Source organism: Canis lupus, chromosome 2, assembly GCF_003254725.2.
Source record: "Canis lupus dingo isolate Sandy chromosome 2, ASM325472v2, whole genome shotgun sequence".
Lineage (NCBI taxonomy): Eukaryota > Metazoa > Chordata > Mammalia > Carnivora > Canidae > Canis > Canis lupus.
The window spans coordinates 9207862-9224821 of record NC_064244.1 but is presented as its reverse complement, the minus strand read 5'-3'; the positions used below and the strand labels follow the sequence as shown (position 1 = coordinate 9224821).

Genomic DNA, 16960 nt, shown 5'->3' with positions numbered 1-16960 from the left:
ATAGCACAATTTCTTAAGTTTTGGTTTTTCTAAATCTACTTCTTACCATTTATAAGAAGTACCTATCTTGTATCTGACCTATTTATCAGGCCTAGGAAGGTGAGGCCTGTTTTAAAATTTGTGACTAACTCAGAGAGAGGAACAGTTTTGACTTCCTCAGTGTAAGAGTACTTGAAAGAGACCCACTGTTGAAGGACATATTTTTCAAGGGTAGGCTGCCTTTCAAGGAGAAACATCTTTTGGGTAACTTTTTATGTATGTGTGTATGTGTCTGCTTAACTATGACTGCCTATAAATACACTATTGAGAAAATACTGTTCTGTTTTGTCCACCTCCACTTGACAAATTGTAGGATAAATTAGTGTAATATAAATTGTGAGTTTTTAAGTCAAGCACAGGTATAGCAAAGTCAAAGCAAATCTTGAACATTAGATTTTATCTGGAAAGAATACCTTAGGAAGTTTAATTATTTTGAGTGTTTTGGAAAACTTCAAATTATGCTTAGATTTTTTTATCTGTTTATTATATTCTAGAATGCCTGCCAAATTTTGACATACTTTTATGTGTATGTAATTTCTTTCCATAGATATGAAGCATCCCATAATGCATTAATCATTATATCTAATACTTCTATACTATATATTTTACAAAATGCTCAAATGATAAATATAAATTTTAGTACTTTAGATTCCCCCCAATCAATGAAAATGACTAGTTTCCTAAGTTTGTATGATGGGATATTTGCAAACCATTTATTAAATAGTTTTTTAATGTGAATTATACTCCCAGAAATTTTTGTTTTTATGGGTGACCAGATCTGATTAAGACATACAGTGAGAATAATCTGTAAGGCAATCAGAATGCAGACATCAATTAGTAATGTCTAACTTATGAAAAAACCTATTAGTTATGATCATTAAAGCAACATCAGTCATTTAACATAATAAAAATAATCTTTGTAATAAAATACTATCACTGGATCCAAATATCTAGTTTTAAAAATGCCCCTTCTGTGCCACTTCATAACCCTTACATGTCTTGCTCTTTATCTAGCACAGTCTTGTAAATTGGTGTTCTCTTCCTTGGTAGTCTCTAACCTTATGCACAAAGCTTAACTATTCAGATATTTGAGGTTTCACTATTAGAATTAATTTAGATAAATATCTTATATTGAATCTTTTGTGCCTACTGTGCTAAATCTTTTTACAAGTATCTAAAAGAAAATTTTCTTTTTCAGATATTATTCCCCTGGATATTCAGACACACTTCTGCAGAGAGTGGACAGCTATCAACCAATTACTAACTAATAAGCAGAGTTCTGTTTTTATACTCTAATTCACAACAGAGTATTTATGAATGACAGTCGTTAAAGCTCTTTCTAAATATTTGAACTAAGTACATTCTAGATTTATTCAGTGTGAAGTACCTTTGGATAATTTTTTCTAAATTTACGTAATACTTTAAGAATTAGTGGCCTGAAAGATGTGGAAATACTGGTCATTTACATAGGATTTGCTCTAAGGGCCAATTTTTAGAAGACACTAAAGGGCATTAAGGCATTTGTTGCTGTTCTGTTACCATCCCACTCCCAGTCTCAAACACTCACACTCCCATCTACATATAGGTGAAAGATGATGTTGAAAACTCTGTTATTTGACCAGTTCCTCCTAGACATAGGCAAGAAAAACTGGCCTTGCAAATTCCTCAGCAGGACATAGCAGGGAAATAGTTGAATAAGGAAACTAATGACAGAACTATAGGGCACCTGAAGAGACTCTGATGCTCTTTACATCAATGCATTCACTAAACACAGGGAAACTCTGGTAACCTGTTGAGTTCTCCTACTAATTTAGGAAGCTGTCCCTCTCCTCTTCATGCCAAATTTTCTAAGCTCTTTTCTCACCTCACTCAAACTGTTCCTTACCTATCATGGGGCTGGAGAGGGAGGAAGTCAATATTAAGCATTATTCCACTACAGACATGCTTCCCATTTCATGGAAAGGTTTCTTCTGAGTCTAGCCTTGCTCATGAATAAACCAGGAAGCAGGCAAATAAAATGGGTCCTCAGCATACCCTGTCTTCACTTCATTTCCCTGAATTTCAAAAGTCACATTTTCAGAGATTTAAGAAATAATTTTTTAAAAATACCACTAAGGTTAGACTTTACATGCATTTTCACTTAGGGGGCTATAAAGGGGTGAGAGGGGGTTTCAATAAAATTTTAAGAAAAACAACATTAGAATTGTCCTTTGCATTTTTCCTGTAGTGTATTTCTGACCTTGGGGAATACATGATTAGGTTTAAGGGTCTTGGTTAGTTGGCTTGTGTGTGTGTGTATGTGTGTGGGTGTGTGTGGGTGTCTGCCTGTCTGACTGTCTGGATTTAGAAGGACATTTCTTACAGTGCTCTTCCCTAGCAGCCTGGAGAGGAGGCAAATGATAACCAGAGAGCCTGCAGGCCACAGTGTTCCCAAACTGGCCAGCTTTCAGATTTCCTTCTTGGATTCCCCGCCCCCCCCCAAAAAAAAAGAACCTACCCATCTATTTTTGGTATCTTCTGGATTCATCTCTGTCATCATTTCCTGACAGTGCATAACTTTGCTGCATCTTTTTAAATTAAATTTCATCATACCCAAGATTGTCCCATTTCTTTTTGCCTTGTATCAGCCTAGGATTACTTGGAATTTGACTTTTAATACCTCTTGGGGTCTACTTTGTTTTCTTGTAGTAATTTCTTTGATTTATTACATAAGAAAATAACTTTCATTTTCAGTTGTGGTAGCTTTCCTTTTTCTCCTTCATGCCTGCCCAGCATCTCTTCTGAACCTTTTAACAATCTGAGAAAATAAAGTTTTCATGTTTCTTCCTTAGTACCATTGTTTTAGAATGGCCATGTTGGTCATGACAAAAATTAGTCTCTCTGGAATGAAACCTCCTCAGCTGTTCTAGGAATCGTGACTTTCCTATTATTACTTCTTGTCTTTGCATGTTACTGTAGTTGAAGATTTCATTTCATCATTTCACACTTATCAAATACTATTAAAGAAATAAAATGTTTAATATTGTTTGGATGAATACTATAATTTTATCATGAAATTTGGAAAATATATGCTATGAAACATTAATATAACACACTTAAAGCAAAATTAGGCTTGCTTTATTTTTAGAAAAGTTTGTGATGTGACTTTTTTAAAAAAATCTTATCTACTTGTGCTAAAGCAAAATAGTATGTCTTATTGATGGTATTTTCTTTGATATTTTCATCCCTGCTTTGAATTTTGTCAATTCCTATTCTCTAAGCAGACCAACCCTGTCTCACTGCTCTTCTCCCCCCACTGCAGTTTATTTAAAATTCAGCTATCATTAAGATATCTCATTTAGCTTATATGAACAGCACTTTATTTTTAGGATTTCAGTTCAAGAATAGAATACTTGAAACTTATTATTGGTTGAAACATTATTCATACAGTTCACTTGTTATGAAAACAGGTGCATATAAGTGGTGCTGAAAAGAGATGTTGAAAATCTGGGTTCTAGTCATTTCTGTCACATAGTAAGGGGTTAAAATACTTGTTTGGCTTACTCATAAGATGCTCATGAATTAACCTCCAATGGTGCAGGTAAAGGTTTTGTAAACCTTTCCAGTCTGTGGAAATTGATGTATGATCTTAGGGGAATCTTGACAGCCAATAGCAGATCAAACATTTTGGCTGGCAAATGGGCACACCGGGCCCCATCCTCTTAGGTAAGTGGAGTTGATACTAGATGATTATATAAAGAAAAGCTACATTGCCTGTCCTCATGGAGTTTTCTAATAAAAACACATTTGCCCACACGCAGAGAGTAAAATAGGCACGAGACACTGAACACAAAACAGGCCTATTTCATATATAAACAAATGACAGCCTCATATTTACAGGAGGTTGTCCTGTTTTTCTGTTTTCTTTTTTTCCAAGTTTTTAATTCTAGTTGGTTTTGATCTGTTTTTCTAATCTTTTCCTTTCAAACTACCCTCTTAAATAAGAAAGGATTAAAGGTTTGCTCCCTTCTAATCTTGATGTGAGGTCCTGCATAACATAAACCCTGACCTTAAATTCCTAGGTGAGATCATCTCCATTCCAAAGTGTCAAGTATAGAAACTGACCTTGAAAGAATGATTTGTCTGTTTTCAAATCGCCAACTCTTTTAAGTTAGGTGCTAGTGAATGTTGAAGCTGGTGTATTCTGTAGCTTATTTTGCCACAAAATTCACTGTATGGAAAATATTGATTTGTGGCTATTCTGCTTCAGAGATTAAAAGGATTAAATGACAGTCATAACTCTATTGCATTTAACAGTCCATTAAGGGACTGTGGACCTTTAAAATATGATTTGTCTATGCAATTATTTTTCTAGTAATATGAATACTTATTTTTTAAAGATTGATTTATTTATTTGAGAGGCAGAGAGGGGTGGTGGCTAAGGGAGAGGAGAAGAGAGAATTTTTAAGCAGACTCCTTGCTGAGCACAGAGCCCTCACAGGGCTCAATCTCACCACCCTAAGATCACAACCTGAGCCAAAACCAAGAGTTGGATGCTTAGACTGAGCCACCCAAGTGCTCCACCTTTGTTTTAAGAGGATTTCATAGGGCATAAAATTAGATAATCAGTGATATTGCTTTAAAGAATGGTAACTTTTATTGTATTTGAGTAAGCTTTTAAAAAAATTTAGGCAATATAGGAAAAGATAAAGAAAAATGCAAAACATCACTCACAGCCCAGAAAATGTCATTAAGAAGCTGACCTAATTCTAGATATCTCCCTGAGTCTTTGTACAAATAAAAAATTTTAGAAAAGTGTATTCATGCTATCCATGCTATTTTAAAATAAAAAGAAAAAGCTATAATAGCTTGTTTCACTGAAGATGGGGCTTTTTTATTTTTATTTCAGTTGGTGTAAGGAAAAGTTCTCAGTGGTAAATTAAGGACCAATATAAAATATTTATAAATGGGCTCCTTTGTTAATGATTGGCTAGTATTTGCTACAGAGATTTTGTCTTTTATATTTTTGGTCTTTTTAGGAGACATTTTATTTCATAATTTTTAAGTGATTCTATGAAACAGACCACAAGGTTTAATGTCTTTTTCTTTTCTCTTTATACATGAACCTATGACTTTGCAAATGCTATAGAGATTTTATTTTTACTTTTTATTTTTCTTAGAGTGTGTGTGTGGTAGGGGGAAGGGCAAAGGGAGAAGGAGAGAGAGAATCTTAAGCAGGCTCTGTACCCAGCACAGAGCCCAGTGTGGGCTTGATCTCATGACCCTAAGATCACGACCTCAGCTGAAATCAAGAGTTGGACATTTAACCAACTGAGCCAGGCCGGTGCCCCTAAATGCTACAGAGATTTTAAACTGAGTGCTATTTATGGGTTATCAGTTTTACAACACTTGTTCAAGAATATTATACTAAAGATATATCATTTTGCAAGGTGGGTTGGTATAGCTATTTACACATTAAATAAAGCCTATAATTTTTCCAATGTATACAGAATTGGTGGTAATGCACTCCTGCTAAAATTTATACTAAAGAATCGAATGTATACATTACTGATGGTAAGTATTTACTCAAAGTATTTTGGGATATAAAGAAGTCCAGTCCTTTGAGAACTACTGCAACCTATATTGACTTCTCTCCTTTTTGAAGTTCTGTAGCATGTATAGTTTAAAACAAATGTAATTAAAATTCCAAAGAGAATGTCATCATTCTCCCACTTTCTTTTCTTCACTAACTCAAGTCTGACCTTTTTCTTGGATGAAGTGTGCTCTTCTGTCCCCAGTGGCACTAACACTGTGATGAGCATGCAGCAGCACTAATGGCAGGCTAGCCTGAGGATCAGGGCAGCTCAGTTCTCTGTGGTCATGTCTCTTCAAGTCCTGGCACCTTGCTTTTCTGAAAGACCATCATTTAGTGCAGAAGAGCACAGACTCTAGAGTTAGAGACCCATTTTAGAATCTCAAAACTGCTATGCCCTGACTCAGTGGCTTTCAGCAAGTTACTAATAGTACCCAATTTATAGGATCCTGAGGGTTAAACAGGGTGAATGAGCACAGAGCCTGGCATGTAGTAAGCAGTGACAGCACTAACTATATGGTATCCTTGTGTAATTAGAAAAAGGTGCACAGTCCTCAAGACACTTTACTTTTATCTAGGCAGAAATTGTTGTAATACTCTGATTTTTAGACCAAGACACTTTACTGCCATCTGCTGGAAAATTCTCTTAGTAAATATGCAAATCCATGATTTCTATGATGTGAACCACATCCCCTTAGATGTGCTGGTTTCCTTGGGTAGTACACAACCTGCACAACTGTGCACATAGGTGCTCAATAGATCATATTTGCTACTCTCCTTTTCACTTTTGTATATGGGGTTTGGAAGAGAATTCCAGATAAACAATACTATTGTATGAAGCAATTGATTAAAAAAAAAATCAAGGAGTCCAAGTTAATCTCCATAAACAGTTCATGTCTATTTTGTTACAAAGCTTGGACACATTTGGGCTTACTACTTCTCTTACTTCTCACACAGAAAAGTACATTCTATAGTAAAATCTGCAATTTAAGTTAGCAGACATACTAATTCAACCATTATTCTGGCATCTATAAAAACTGAAAGACCAAACAAAGGACATATATATGCAAAATCAAAGTATGTTTTGGAATAATCCATGTAGCATTTTAATCTTGATTTTAAAAAGTGGTTTCAGAATATTACATTGTTATTGCAAGGTGGCAGATCTCTGGAAAGCAGCTCTGCCAGGGCTCTGTTCACCTTTCTTCATCCCAGAACCTGGGATGGGATATGACAGGTAACTCTCTCTTCTAGCCAAATAGCCTTTATTGAAGGGATCATTGTAGGACCTTTCTGTACACGAAAGGCAACAATATGGCTAATTTGCATACCTAGCAGTACAATCATAAAGAAGATTGACTACAGTTGGGTAAGTCAATTCTAGAACCAACAGACTGAAGGACAGTTTGGTCACTATGAGGATAGAGCCTAAAATTCTTCCCTAAGTGTATTTAGTGACTATTTCCCATGCACTTCAAGATACTGCCCCAGGCCTTTTCCTGGGTGACAAAGCATCGCAGCAAGGTGTAGGCCCCAGTGCCGGAGGCAGGAAGCCCTGCCAGATTAGTCAGCAGGCCCTGTGGTATTGGAGGGATTTGTGGGAGGAAAGGACACTGTGCAGAGTTACTGGTAACTCCAACCGGAGAACCCACAGCATAGGCTTCTGGGATTTGGGAGCATGGCCATACCATCTATAGTAAAGAACTTTACACCATTTGAAAAGATGGCCTTGACTGAGACAGAGCAACTGATTGTGCGACATTATGTAACTGCAACCAGAGATAATAGGGACTAGGTTCTAGCAGACCCAGCAGGTCATAAGTTGGGTGGACCCAGCAGCAACCTATCATAAAATGGAAATGTAAGAAACAGGATTGGGCGTGAACAGGAGGGCTAGAGTGCACAAGTAAGTTGTTCCAGTTGGTGGCCCAGATCTCCACGAATGTACTGGCATACACAACTGTGAGTTCACAACTAGCTCACAACTATGGCTGCATGGGGGTATCTCTTATGGCTGGCTGACAGAAGAGAAAAAAGGCCACCTTTTCTTCACAGATGAGTTGGCTCAGCATAAGAGTGCAAGCCGAAAAGAGATGCTGCTACGCCACAGCCCTACATAGGGGGACCCTGAAAGAGAGTGGTGAGGGAAGGTTTCTGGCCATGTGCCTAGTTGTCTGCTTTGCATGGAAACAAGAATAGTTCCAGGTAAGAATATACACAGGGTCATAGCCAGTGGTAAATGGGGTGACAATCTGGCTAGAGGCTCAGAAGGAGAAATAATAAAATATCATGGATAAGGTGTGAACACAAAATGTGAAGAATTTTGTGTCCCAAGTTCATGCATATCAAAGTGCCACTGTCTTAAAGCCACTAAATATGTTCATGGTCCAGCCATGGACATCAGTCAGTCTCTCTCATCCCCAACTGTAGTGCTGGCACAACGGGTACTTAAGTGGAGTAGCCATGGTGATGGGCAGGCATGGTGGTTATGAACAGGGCTTCAATTTACCAAGGCTGACCCAGCCACAGCTACTGCCAAATATCCAACCTGTCAATCAGAGAAATCAATGCTGACCTCCCAATTACAGCACCATCCCACAAGGTAACCAAGCTACCATCTGGAGGTAAGCCGACTACAAGTGGACCTCTTCTACCCTGGAAGAAGCAGGTATTCATCTTGACTAAGGTTGTTATATATTTTAAGAATGAACTTTCCTTTCCTATCCACATGACCCAGCCAACAGTACCCATCTGAGGAGTAAGAATGTGTGATCTACTGACACAAGATCCCATAGAATACTGCCTTGGACCAAAGAGTACAATCTCATACTGCATAAAGCCACCAGCATGACAGAATGGTGGGATGGCCTCTTAAAGATACAGTTAAGGCTCTGGCTTGGAGATGATACATTTGAGGTTGAGATGCCACCCTAATCAGTAACTATTATGTGGTACTGTGTCCCCAGTAGGTAGAACTATGTGGGAAAGTGGGTGGCATTCCCAGTGGTACACTTGGAAGGTTTGTGCTTCATGTCCCCATTTTAGATCTGTGGGTCAGGAGGTCTCGTACCTAGGGGGATGATACTTCACTTCAGAGTCTCACTGTACTTTATTCTATAGCTGCAATTCAAGTCACTTTAGTCTTCTTAGGCCGAGACACCAGCAGGAAGTCAAGGAGTCACTAAACTAGCAGACATCATTGATCCTGATCATCAGGGGAGGGTAAAGCTCTGTTACAGAATTCAGAGAGGGAACAATTTTTGGCACACAAATGATCCAATGGAATCTCCTGATGCTCCCATCCCCAGTTTTAACAGTAAACAGACAAGAACAGAAGCCATAATCTAAGATGGGAATGGTGGAGATGAGGATTTGGGTCACCCTACCAGACAATATGCCTAGACAGCATGGATGCTAGCTGAGGCAGACCTAGAATGGGTGGTGGAGAAGTGTCAATTACTGAAGGCTTGAGATCTATTGCAGCTGTAGCAACTGTAGCTTGCCCACAAATCTTGTAAGTTTCCCCAGCAATAAAAGCCAATCAGAATCCTAGAGTTGGGATTATTAGGTGGATGAATTTACCATAAGAAACAGTTGGTGGCACAGGAAAAGATGCTCAACATCACTCCTCATCAGGGAAATGCAAATAAAAGCCACAATGAGATCTCACCTTACACCTGTCAAAATGACTAGACACAAAAGGACAAGAAATAATAAGTGTTGGTGAGGATATGGAGAAAAAGTAACTCTCATGCACTGTTGGTGGGAATGTAAACTGGTGCAGTCACTGTGAAAAACAGCATGGAGATTCCTCAAAAAATTAAAAATAGAAATACCACATGATCCAATAATTCCACTACTAGGTATTTACCCAAAGAAAATGAAAACACTAATTTGAAAAGATATATGTACCCCCATATGTTTACTGCAACATTGTTTATAACAGCCAAAATACGGAAGCAACCCGAGCACCTATCAATACATGAACGGATAAAGAAGATGCAGAGTGTGTGTGCATATACACACACACACTGGAATAATACAGTTATAAAACTGAAATCTTGCCAATTGTGCCAACATGGATGGACCTAGAGAGTATTATGCTAAGTGACACAAGACAAAGAAAAATATAATATGATTTCACTTATACAGAGAATCTAAGAAACAAATGAACAAGGAACACACACAAAAAGCAGGAACAGGCCCATAAATACAACTAATGGTTGCCAGAAGGGAGAAGAGTGTGGGGCTGTGTAAAATGGGTACTAGAGATGGGGAGGTCCAGGCTTCCAGTGATGGGATGAATAAGACACAGGGAGAAAAGCAGAGTGTACAGAATATAGTCAGGGGTGCTGTAACAGCGTGATATGGGGACAGGTGGGAGCTACACCTGTGGTGAGCACAGCATAAGGTAGAGAGGTGTGGAATCACTGTGTTGTTCACCTGCAACTAACGTAACACTGAGTGTCCACTGCACTTCAGTAAAACAAGGGAAGCAGCAGCAGCTGGGTCTGAGCAGCACAAGGGATGAACTGTAATGGACGCTCCTCTTCAAAGCTGCGAGCCCACGCACCCACAGGCCCAGGCACCCATTCCCCAGCTGCAGCTCTTTCCTAGGCAGACCTAGTTTCTGTCCTTACCACAAATATGAACTGAATTAAATCCTCAACCCACAACCTGAACGAGCCTTAATAATTTGCTAACTCTTAAAATTAACACCTTCACTTGAATCCCCCCAACACTCAAGAGCACTTAGGCAACTAGTTTAAATTGGAATCAAACCAAACCAGAACATCAGATTTTCTCAGATCTAGGCCCAAGCCACAGTTTCAGACACTGTGTGAATTTAACCCTGGCTAGCCTCTTTCTGGCCTTAGCAGCTCTTGCTGATCAGAAGCTTCTAACTTACTCAGATGGGGAAGAAAAAATTGGTTGTATTTCCAAAAGTAATTCCACACCCACACAATATCATAACCACTTCCCTTCCAAGTCACATCATATAAATAAGTGACACCTGGCTGTGGTTAATCATGTCTCGATTCTCCTCTAATTAAGCCTAACAAAGGCTCTGAATATAAGGGGTGATTTATCTTAACTTCATTTAGGATGAGCCTGCCTCACGGGTCAGGCAAATCTTTGGATTTCTCAACGAAGACCGGGGATAGGAGTGGGAGTAGGGAGGGAGTTAAAAAAAAGCAGTTTTCATGTGAAAAATTATTCTTAGAGGTCTTCAGATTGCTGCTCACACAAGAGATACAGGTCTGGGTTTCAGCACCATGAGGTCAGGAACTCATCTTTGTATTCAACATATCGCTTAGCCTGGCTGCCTGGCACTCAGTAGATCAGTAGTCACTGCAGAGTTCCTTGGGGCCTTGATGGTGGTTGGCACCAGAGCCTTTGGCAAGGACACTCTGAAAGTAGTCTGCCCAAGCTAGAACAGGCTCTCTTCAAGCTGCACTGCCAAGGCTGCTGCCACTTGGTTTACACTGGGCATTGGAATCTGGGTATATTGTCAGCCACAGCCACTCAACTCAAGTTAGCACTGCCTGAAGCAGTTCTCCTTAGGGCTTTAACATGGTAGCCAAAAAGACCTGTTTCAAAGGAATGAGCCCACATGTAGTATAATTCTCAGTTTATTAAACTGTGCAAGCTTGAATACATACTCTGTGCATGTGAATCAATGCCGGAAACTTTGGATTTGACAGGGTCGCTGGTGCCATGCTCTGGAGGAACCGGTGGGCTTCCTGGGCCAACTCTCCCAGGGGAAGGCTTGGTGGTTTCACTCTTCCCTGGATTCCATGATGTCCTGAGTATCCTTCCAGTACATTTACACTTAGGTTCTCTCCAGTTGGTTTCTGTTATTTGCAAGCAGAAGAAAAGCACTTTAGAGGAAACCAGTGTCCTAAGCTGGTTGCTGAGAGAATGATAGTGTCACAGAAGGAAGTGGTGAGAGGTGGAAAGGAATGCTGAGTGGAGAGTTGGGGTGAAGGCTCTAAAAAGCCGTCTTTCTTCAGCTACAGGCGAGGGACTGTGCATAGACTGCTGACTGGAGCTCAGCAGAGGACTGTGAGGGGCAGAGCCCAGGAAGGGTGGGTTTTAAGTATTCATTTTAAAAGTTGAGTACCTTCTCTTCCTCTCTTTTCTGCTTAGGAATCTCTCCAACAGTTCTTCCTCCAACTACTTGTTTGGTTTTAAGATTTTATTTATTCATGAGAGACACAGAGACACAGGCAGAAGGAGAAGCAGGTTCCCTGCAGGGAGCCGGATATGGAACTCAATCCAGGACCCCGGGATCACACCCTGAGCCAAAGGCACATGATCAACCACTGAGCCACCCAGGTACCCCCCCCCCCCCCAAACTACTTGTTTTGAGTCTCCTTCAGCTTCTTTTCCAAGGTGCTGTCAACAAGAGGGCCACAGAATTCTTTTGATTCCAGGATTATTTCTCGGAGTTATCAGGCATTTTCATTGAGCCTGAGGAAGGTGCCCAAATCCCTGCCCCATCTCTTCCATCTTCCCAAGCATCTCATTGTGAAAATGTTGAAGTCAAATCCTGCCTCCGACTTAAGCGTCTGCTTAGATGAGTTTACTGGCTGCCGCTGGGAAGGGTGGGCTAAATTAGGAAAGGGAAGAGAGCTGTGAATTTAAGAGGACTACACCAAATCTGTGTGGGAGGAGGGAAGGAAGAGAGCAGGAATTTGGACCATTTATTTGCAGCATGTCTTACTGACAGTTAAATACAGTGGTTTGTTCTGTTTTCTGCCACTCGAGGGTTATTTAATTAAATTCATGACCTAGGATGCTAACCAGCCCCACATCTAAAATAATTGCTTCTCTGTTGGTGAGATGTAAAGCCAGGATTGATTTTCCCCTGGCCGATAGCTCTCCTTTCTGAGTCATGAATGTCATCTCCACTCTCCTCCCCACGTAATTTGATCTCTGTATTTGATCCCTATTTAGTAGTACACTTCGCTAAACAGATGTCTGAGTAATTAAAATCCCACATGGGCACATTCGTCCGTGAGTTACATCTATTTAATAGCCAGCTCAGAAACTTTTCACCCTCGGCTCTTCTGCTGTCCTGGTGTCCTATGTCGCTGGTCTTTAGCAAGCTTCAAATATTAGAGTTCCAGCCGGCTATGTTTGTTTTCCTGCATTCACAGAGCCTCTCATCAGTTTCTGATGAATTTTCTCACAAATCCCTGATCTTTTTCCTCCTTCAACTTACCTGGATTTTCTGTACAATTTTCCACCAGCATTCAAATTCTCATGAGATGAATCATCCTACATTTCATTCATGCCAGCACCAGCAATAAAAAAAAAAAAAGGAAAGAAAAGAAATCAGAACAATGTTGTTAGAACCATGGATTAAGAGTGCCTTTTATTTTTTCCCCTGAGGCATAGCCAAATATTTCAGTCTGAACAATCCCCCCATTTTTTTTAAAACAATTTGAGATCAAATACTGGAAACCTGTTTGGTTGCTACAGGTCACTGAAAGATTTTGATGGCCAAAAATTATAGAAGAATGTGTGTTTGGAGCAGGAAAGGGAAGTTAGGAAGGAATGGAATTCACTCACTTTTGAGAGATGACTTGGATGGAAATTTATTTATGAAAATATAAAGAGATAATGTTCTTGTGATAAATCTTATGATACTGATATAACATTACATAAAACTTGAGGTAAATGCTGTAATTTACAGTAGGTAAAAGAATTTCCCTTGTAGTTGATGGGGCATCTTGACTTTAAGAACATTTTTTTTTTTTAAGATTTTATTTATTCATGAGAGAGAGGCAGAGACACAGGCAGAGGGAGAAGCAGGCTCCACGCAGGAAGCCCAACGTGGGACTCAATCCTGGGACTCCAGGATCATGCCCCGAGCCAAAGGCAGACACTCAACCACTGAACCACCCAGGCATCCCAAGAATATTTTGAAATGAGTTTAGGATATATTTATCTTTTCTGATACCTGTCAGTTCAGACTTGAACAAAATCAGATAAATGAGTAGGTGAGAGTTACATAAATTATTTTCCTACTTTTATTTATTTTTTAAAGATTTTGTTTATTTGAAGAGAGAGACAGAGATAGCAACAGAGAACACAAGCAAGGAGGAAAGGGAGAAGCAGGCTCCCCACTGAGCAGGGAGCCTGACTGGAGGCTTGATCCCAGGACCCCGGCAGATGCCCAACCAACTGAGCCACCCAGGAGCCCCTATTTTCCTTTTAAATAGAGTTCCAGGGCAATTAATATGGATTATTTCATAAAAGTAAGTTTCTCAAAACACGTACGCTTCTTGTGAAGTTCTTTTGTATTTGCAACACCGCAGGCATAAAAAATAATGTAATCGAAAAGTAAGCAACAAGTTCAGAAGTCAACTAATATTAGTTTGGTTATAGGTAAGGAAATTCTAAAAGTATTTGTCCCAACTTTATTATCATGATTGTATTTTAAAACTAGGTGAAGATGCTATTGTGTGAGGGGAGCTTTGTTTTGGTGGTTTACACAACTTGTAGCCTTGTTATCTGAAGCAGTAAAGGCCAGGTACATAAACAGAGACATAAATTATCAACAGGATTCTTAGACCAACAGTGACATGGAGTAGGAGCTAGTATTTCAGGAAGGCAGACGAGTTCGACATGATGGATGTGATTTCTTTCACTGTTTATCATCTAGCATTGTTATAAACCTGATGGGTCCTGAGCTAGCTGTGCTCAGGATAAACTCTTCTTGCCTGTTCCCAGCTCCCTTCCCATCCATGCAGTTTGTACTTTATTTAAAGTTCACGGCATTTCTTTCTCTGATCCAAGTCTTCTAAGGCTTATTTCCCCTGCAGTCATTTCTTATCACATGCTCATATATGCTCTGCTGTCAGCTTCTTTCAGATCATTAAAAAAAAAAAATTACTAATTCCAATAACTCACTTATTTCTGACCTTAGTGTAAACTGGGGAGAATTTTTCTGACCTCACCAAGTTGTGAGGGTCCAATGAGCTCCTGTAGATGAAAGGGCTTTATTACACAGTTACATGTGGCCACGGCGCTTGGGCTCCAGTCCCAACTGCCTGGTTCAAATATTATTTTCTAGCTGTGAGATTGTTAGCAAGCTACTTAACTTCTCTGTACTCATTTCCTAATTTGGAAAATGGACATCATAAAAGTACCCAAATCCTGGGGTTGTTTGGTGATGGTTTCATGAGACAATTCGTGCATAGTACAAGGTCAGAACATGCTTCGAACAGTCCGTTTTATGCCCCAGTGAGTGTTAGCACAAGTCTAGGCATCAGTTCACATCCACAACTCCATCTCTCTCCAGCCCTGGGCCTTTGGGGACCGGCCCTCATTTAGGAACTGTGGAGTGCTAGGTTATCTCACTTGAGCATGGTCTGTGGCAGCCAAGGTTGGGGCAGGATGTAAGAATTCTGGATGAGCACATGTATAACCGGCAGGTATTTTTAACAGCTGCCTCTTTCTTAAATCCTATTCACTGGACTTGGCTTCTTCTCCAATGACTTTATTTTGAACGATTTGATTATCTTGATATTTCAGTTTCCAGCCTATTTGTACTTACATCACAAAGATAAACCCTTCTTAATCCGGAAAATGGGGACAGTAAGAGTATCTGCCCCTGGGTGTGTAGTGAGATGAGTTAAGTGAACCTCTTGACAGAGGAGAGAGGGAAGCACAATATCTTAGGGGTGCTTTTGAAAAAGAAACTGGGCAAAAAGCATTTGTAATCCAACTATCATCACCTGAAATGACATAGAAAAAAAAAAACGTATAAACAACAAAAACCTAGCATTCTAAAAATGAGGTAAATGATTCTTCCAAATGAATTTTCTTCTTCAAAGGGGTCCCATTTGAATCTGTAACACATAACACATAACTCAAAATGCATTAATGCTGCTTTTGGATAAAAACAGATGGGATTTCTTTTTTGAAAAGGCTTTTTTAAAGGACACCTGGGTGGCTCAGCAGTTGAGCAGATCTGCCTTTGACTCAGGGCATGATCAAGAATCTCAGGAATGCCTGGGTGGCTCAGTGGTTGAGTGTCTGCCTTTGACTCAGGGCGTGATCCTGGAGTTCCGGGATCAAGTCCCACAGGGCAGCCTGCTTCTCCCTCTGCCTATGTCTCTTCCTCTCTCACTGCGTCTCATGAATAAATAAACTAAAAAAAAAAAAAAAAGCTTTTAAGGACCTTGGTACAAATACTAACTCTGCCATTTTATATTTATGACAAATATCTATTTCTCAACTTATTAATATTGTTTGTATAATTGACATATAGATGTTCTCAATGCTTAAGCAAATATATCTATAAGATATCTTCCATTTTTTTGTGGTTAGTTTCTTCCCATCCAAAATCCCTTAAATATTCACTTGTATTTTCTTTTAGTTCATTTACAGCTTCATCTTCCCATTTGTCTCTTTATCTAGGATGGATTTCAGTGTACAGTATGAAATAAGCATCTAAATGATTTTTTTTTCTCCCAGATGATTGGCCAGTCTTGCAAGTACTAGTTATTGAATAATCTATGTTCTCTTCATTGCCTGATGCATCATTTATTGGTATGTTGAATTTTCTTTCATGGCTATTTTTTCTGAAATATTAATCTATTTGTCAATCTTTTCTCAGGAGTTCAAAATCACTGTAATTATTGCAGTTTTACAGTACGTATTAACATCTGGTACAATGAATCTCCTGTAATTACTCTTCCTTTTCAAAGTAGTCTGGTTACTCCTATTTTTTTCCTCCAAATGGAAATCAATTTTTTCAACTTAAAAAAAAATCCTATTGGGATTTTGGTTAAAGTTGCAAATAAAGGAATAGATACATTTCTCTAGGGACATAACAGATTTCTCAATCTATTCAAATCTTCTTGTTTTTGTGGGTTTTTTTTCTTTTTTTGGGGCACCCATCCTTTCCAGTTCTTGCCAATACTATTTATATGTAAATAGATCTTTTAAAAAAATACATATATCCCAACAGGTTATTGCTGGATCACTGGAAAAGTTACTGATTTTTAATACTTATTGTTATAACAGCTTTTCAATCAAGTCTCTTGAGATTTCTAGGCAAAAAAATATCATCGGCAAATAAAGGCAAATATTCTTTTGCTTTTCAATATTTTATTTTTTGTTTTTACTTATTTGTTTCTTATTAAAGAATTACTTCAGCATAATTTTAAAGAACAGTATTGATAGCAGGCATCTTTATACCCGATTTTAATGAGAATGCCTCTCGTCATATCATTAAGCACTGAAATTTTAAAATATACATAAAGGGAGACTGAATAGTAAAATGAACTCTCTCATGTGCCCATCACCTAGCCTCGATAATTATCAACATTT

General features: G+C 39.0%; 1 protein-coding gene across 4 annotated transcripts in view; it reads left to right on the top strand.

Annotated features, from left to right (window-relative positions):
• Positions 1 to 2236, top strand: part of SPAG6 (sperm associated antigen 6) — a 66889-nt gene extending 64653 nt beyond the window's left edge. For all 4 annotated transcript variants that reach the window (XM_025463981.3, XM_025463982.3, XM_025463978.3 and 1 more), the window contains one exon: positions 1238 to 2236. In XM_025463981.3, the coding sequence (XP_025319766.1) occupies positions 1238 to 1307 (70 nt within the window). In that variant the 3' untranslated portion in view covers positions 1308 to 2236. The remainder of the gene's footprint in view (positions 1 to 1237) is intronic.
• Positions 2237 to 16960: the final 14724 nt, after the last annotated feature.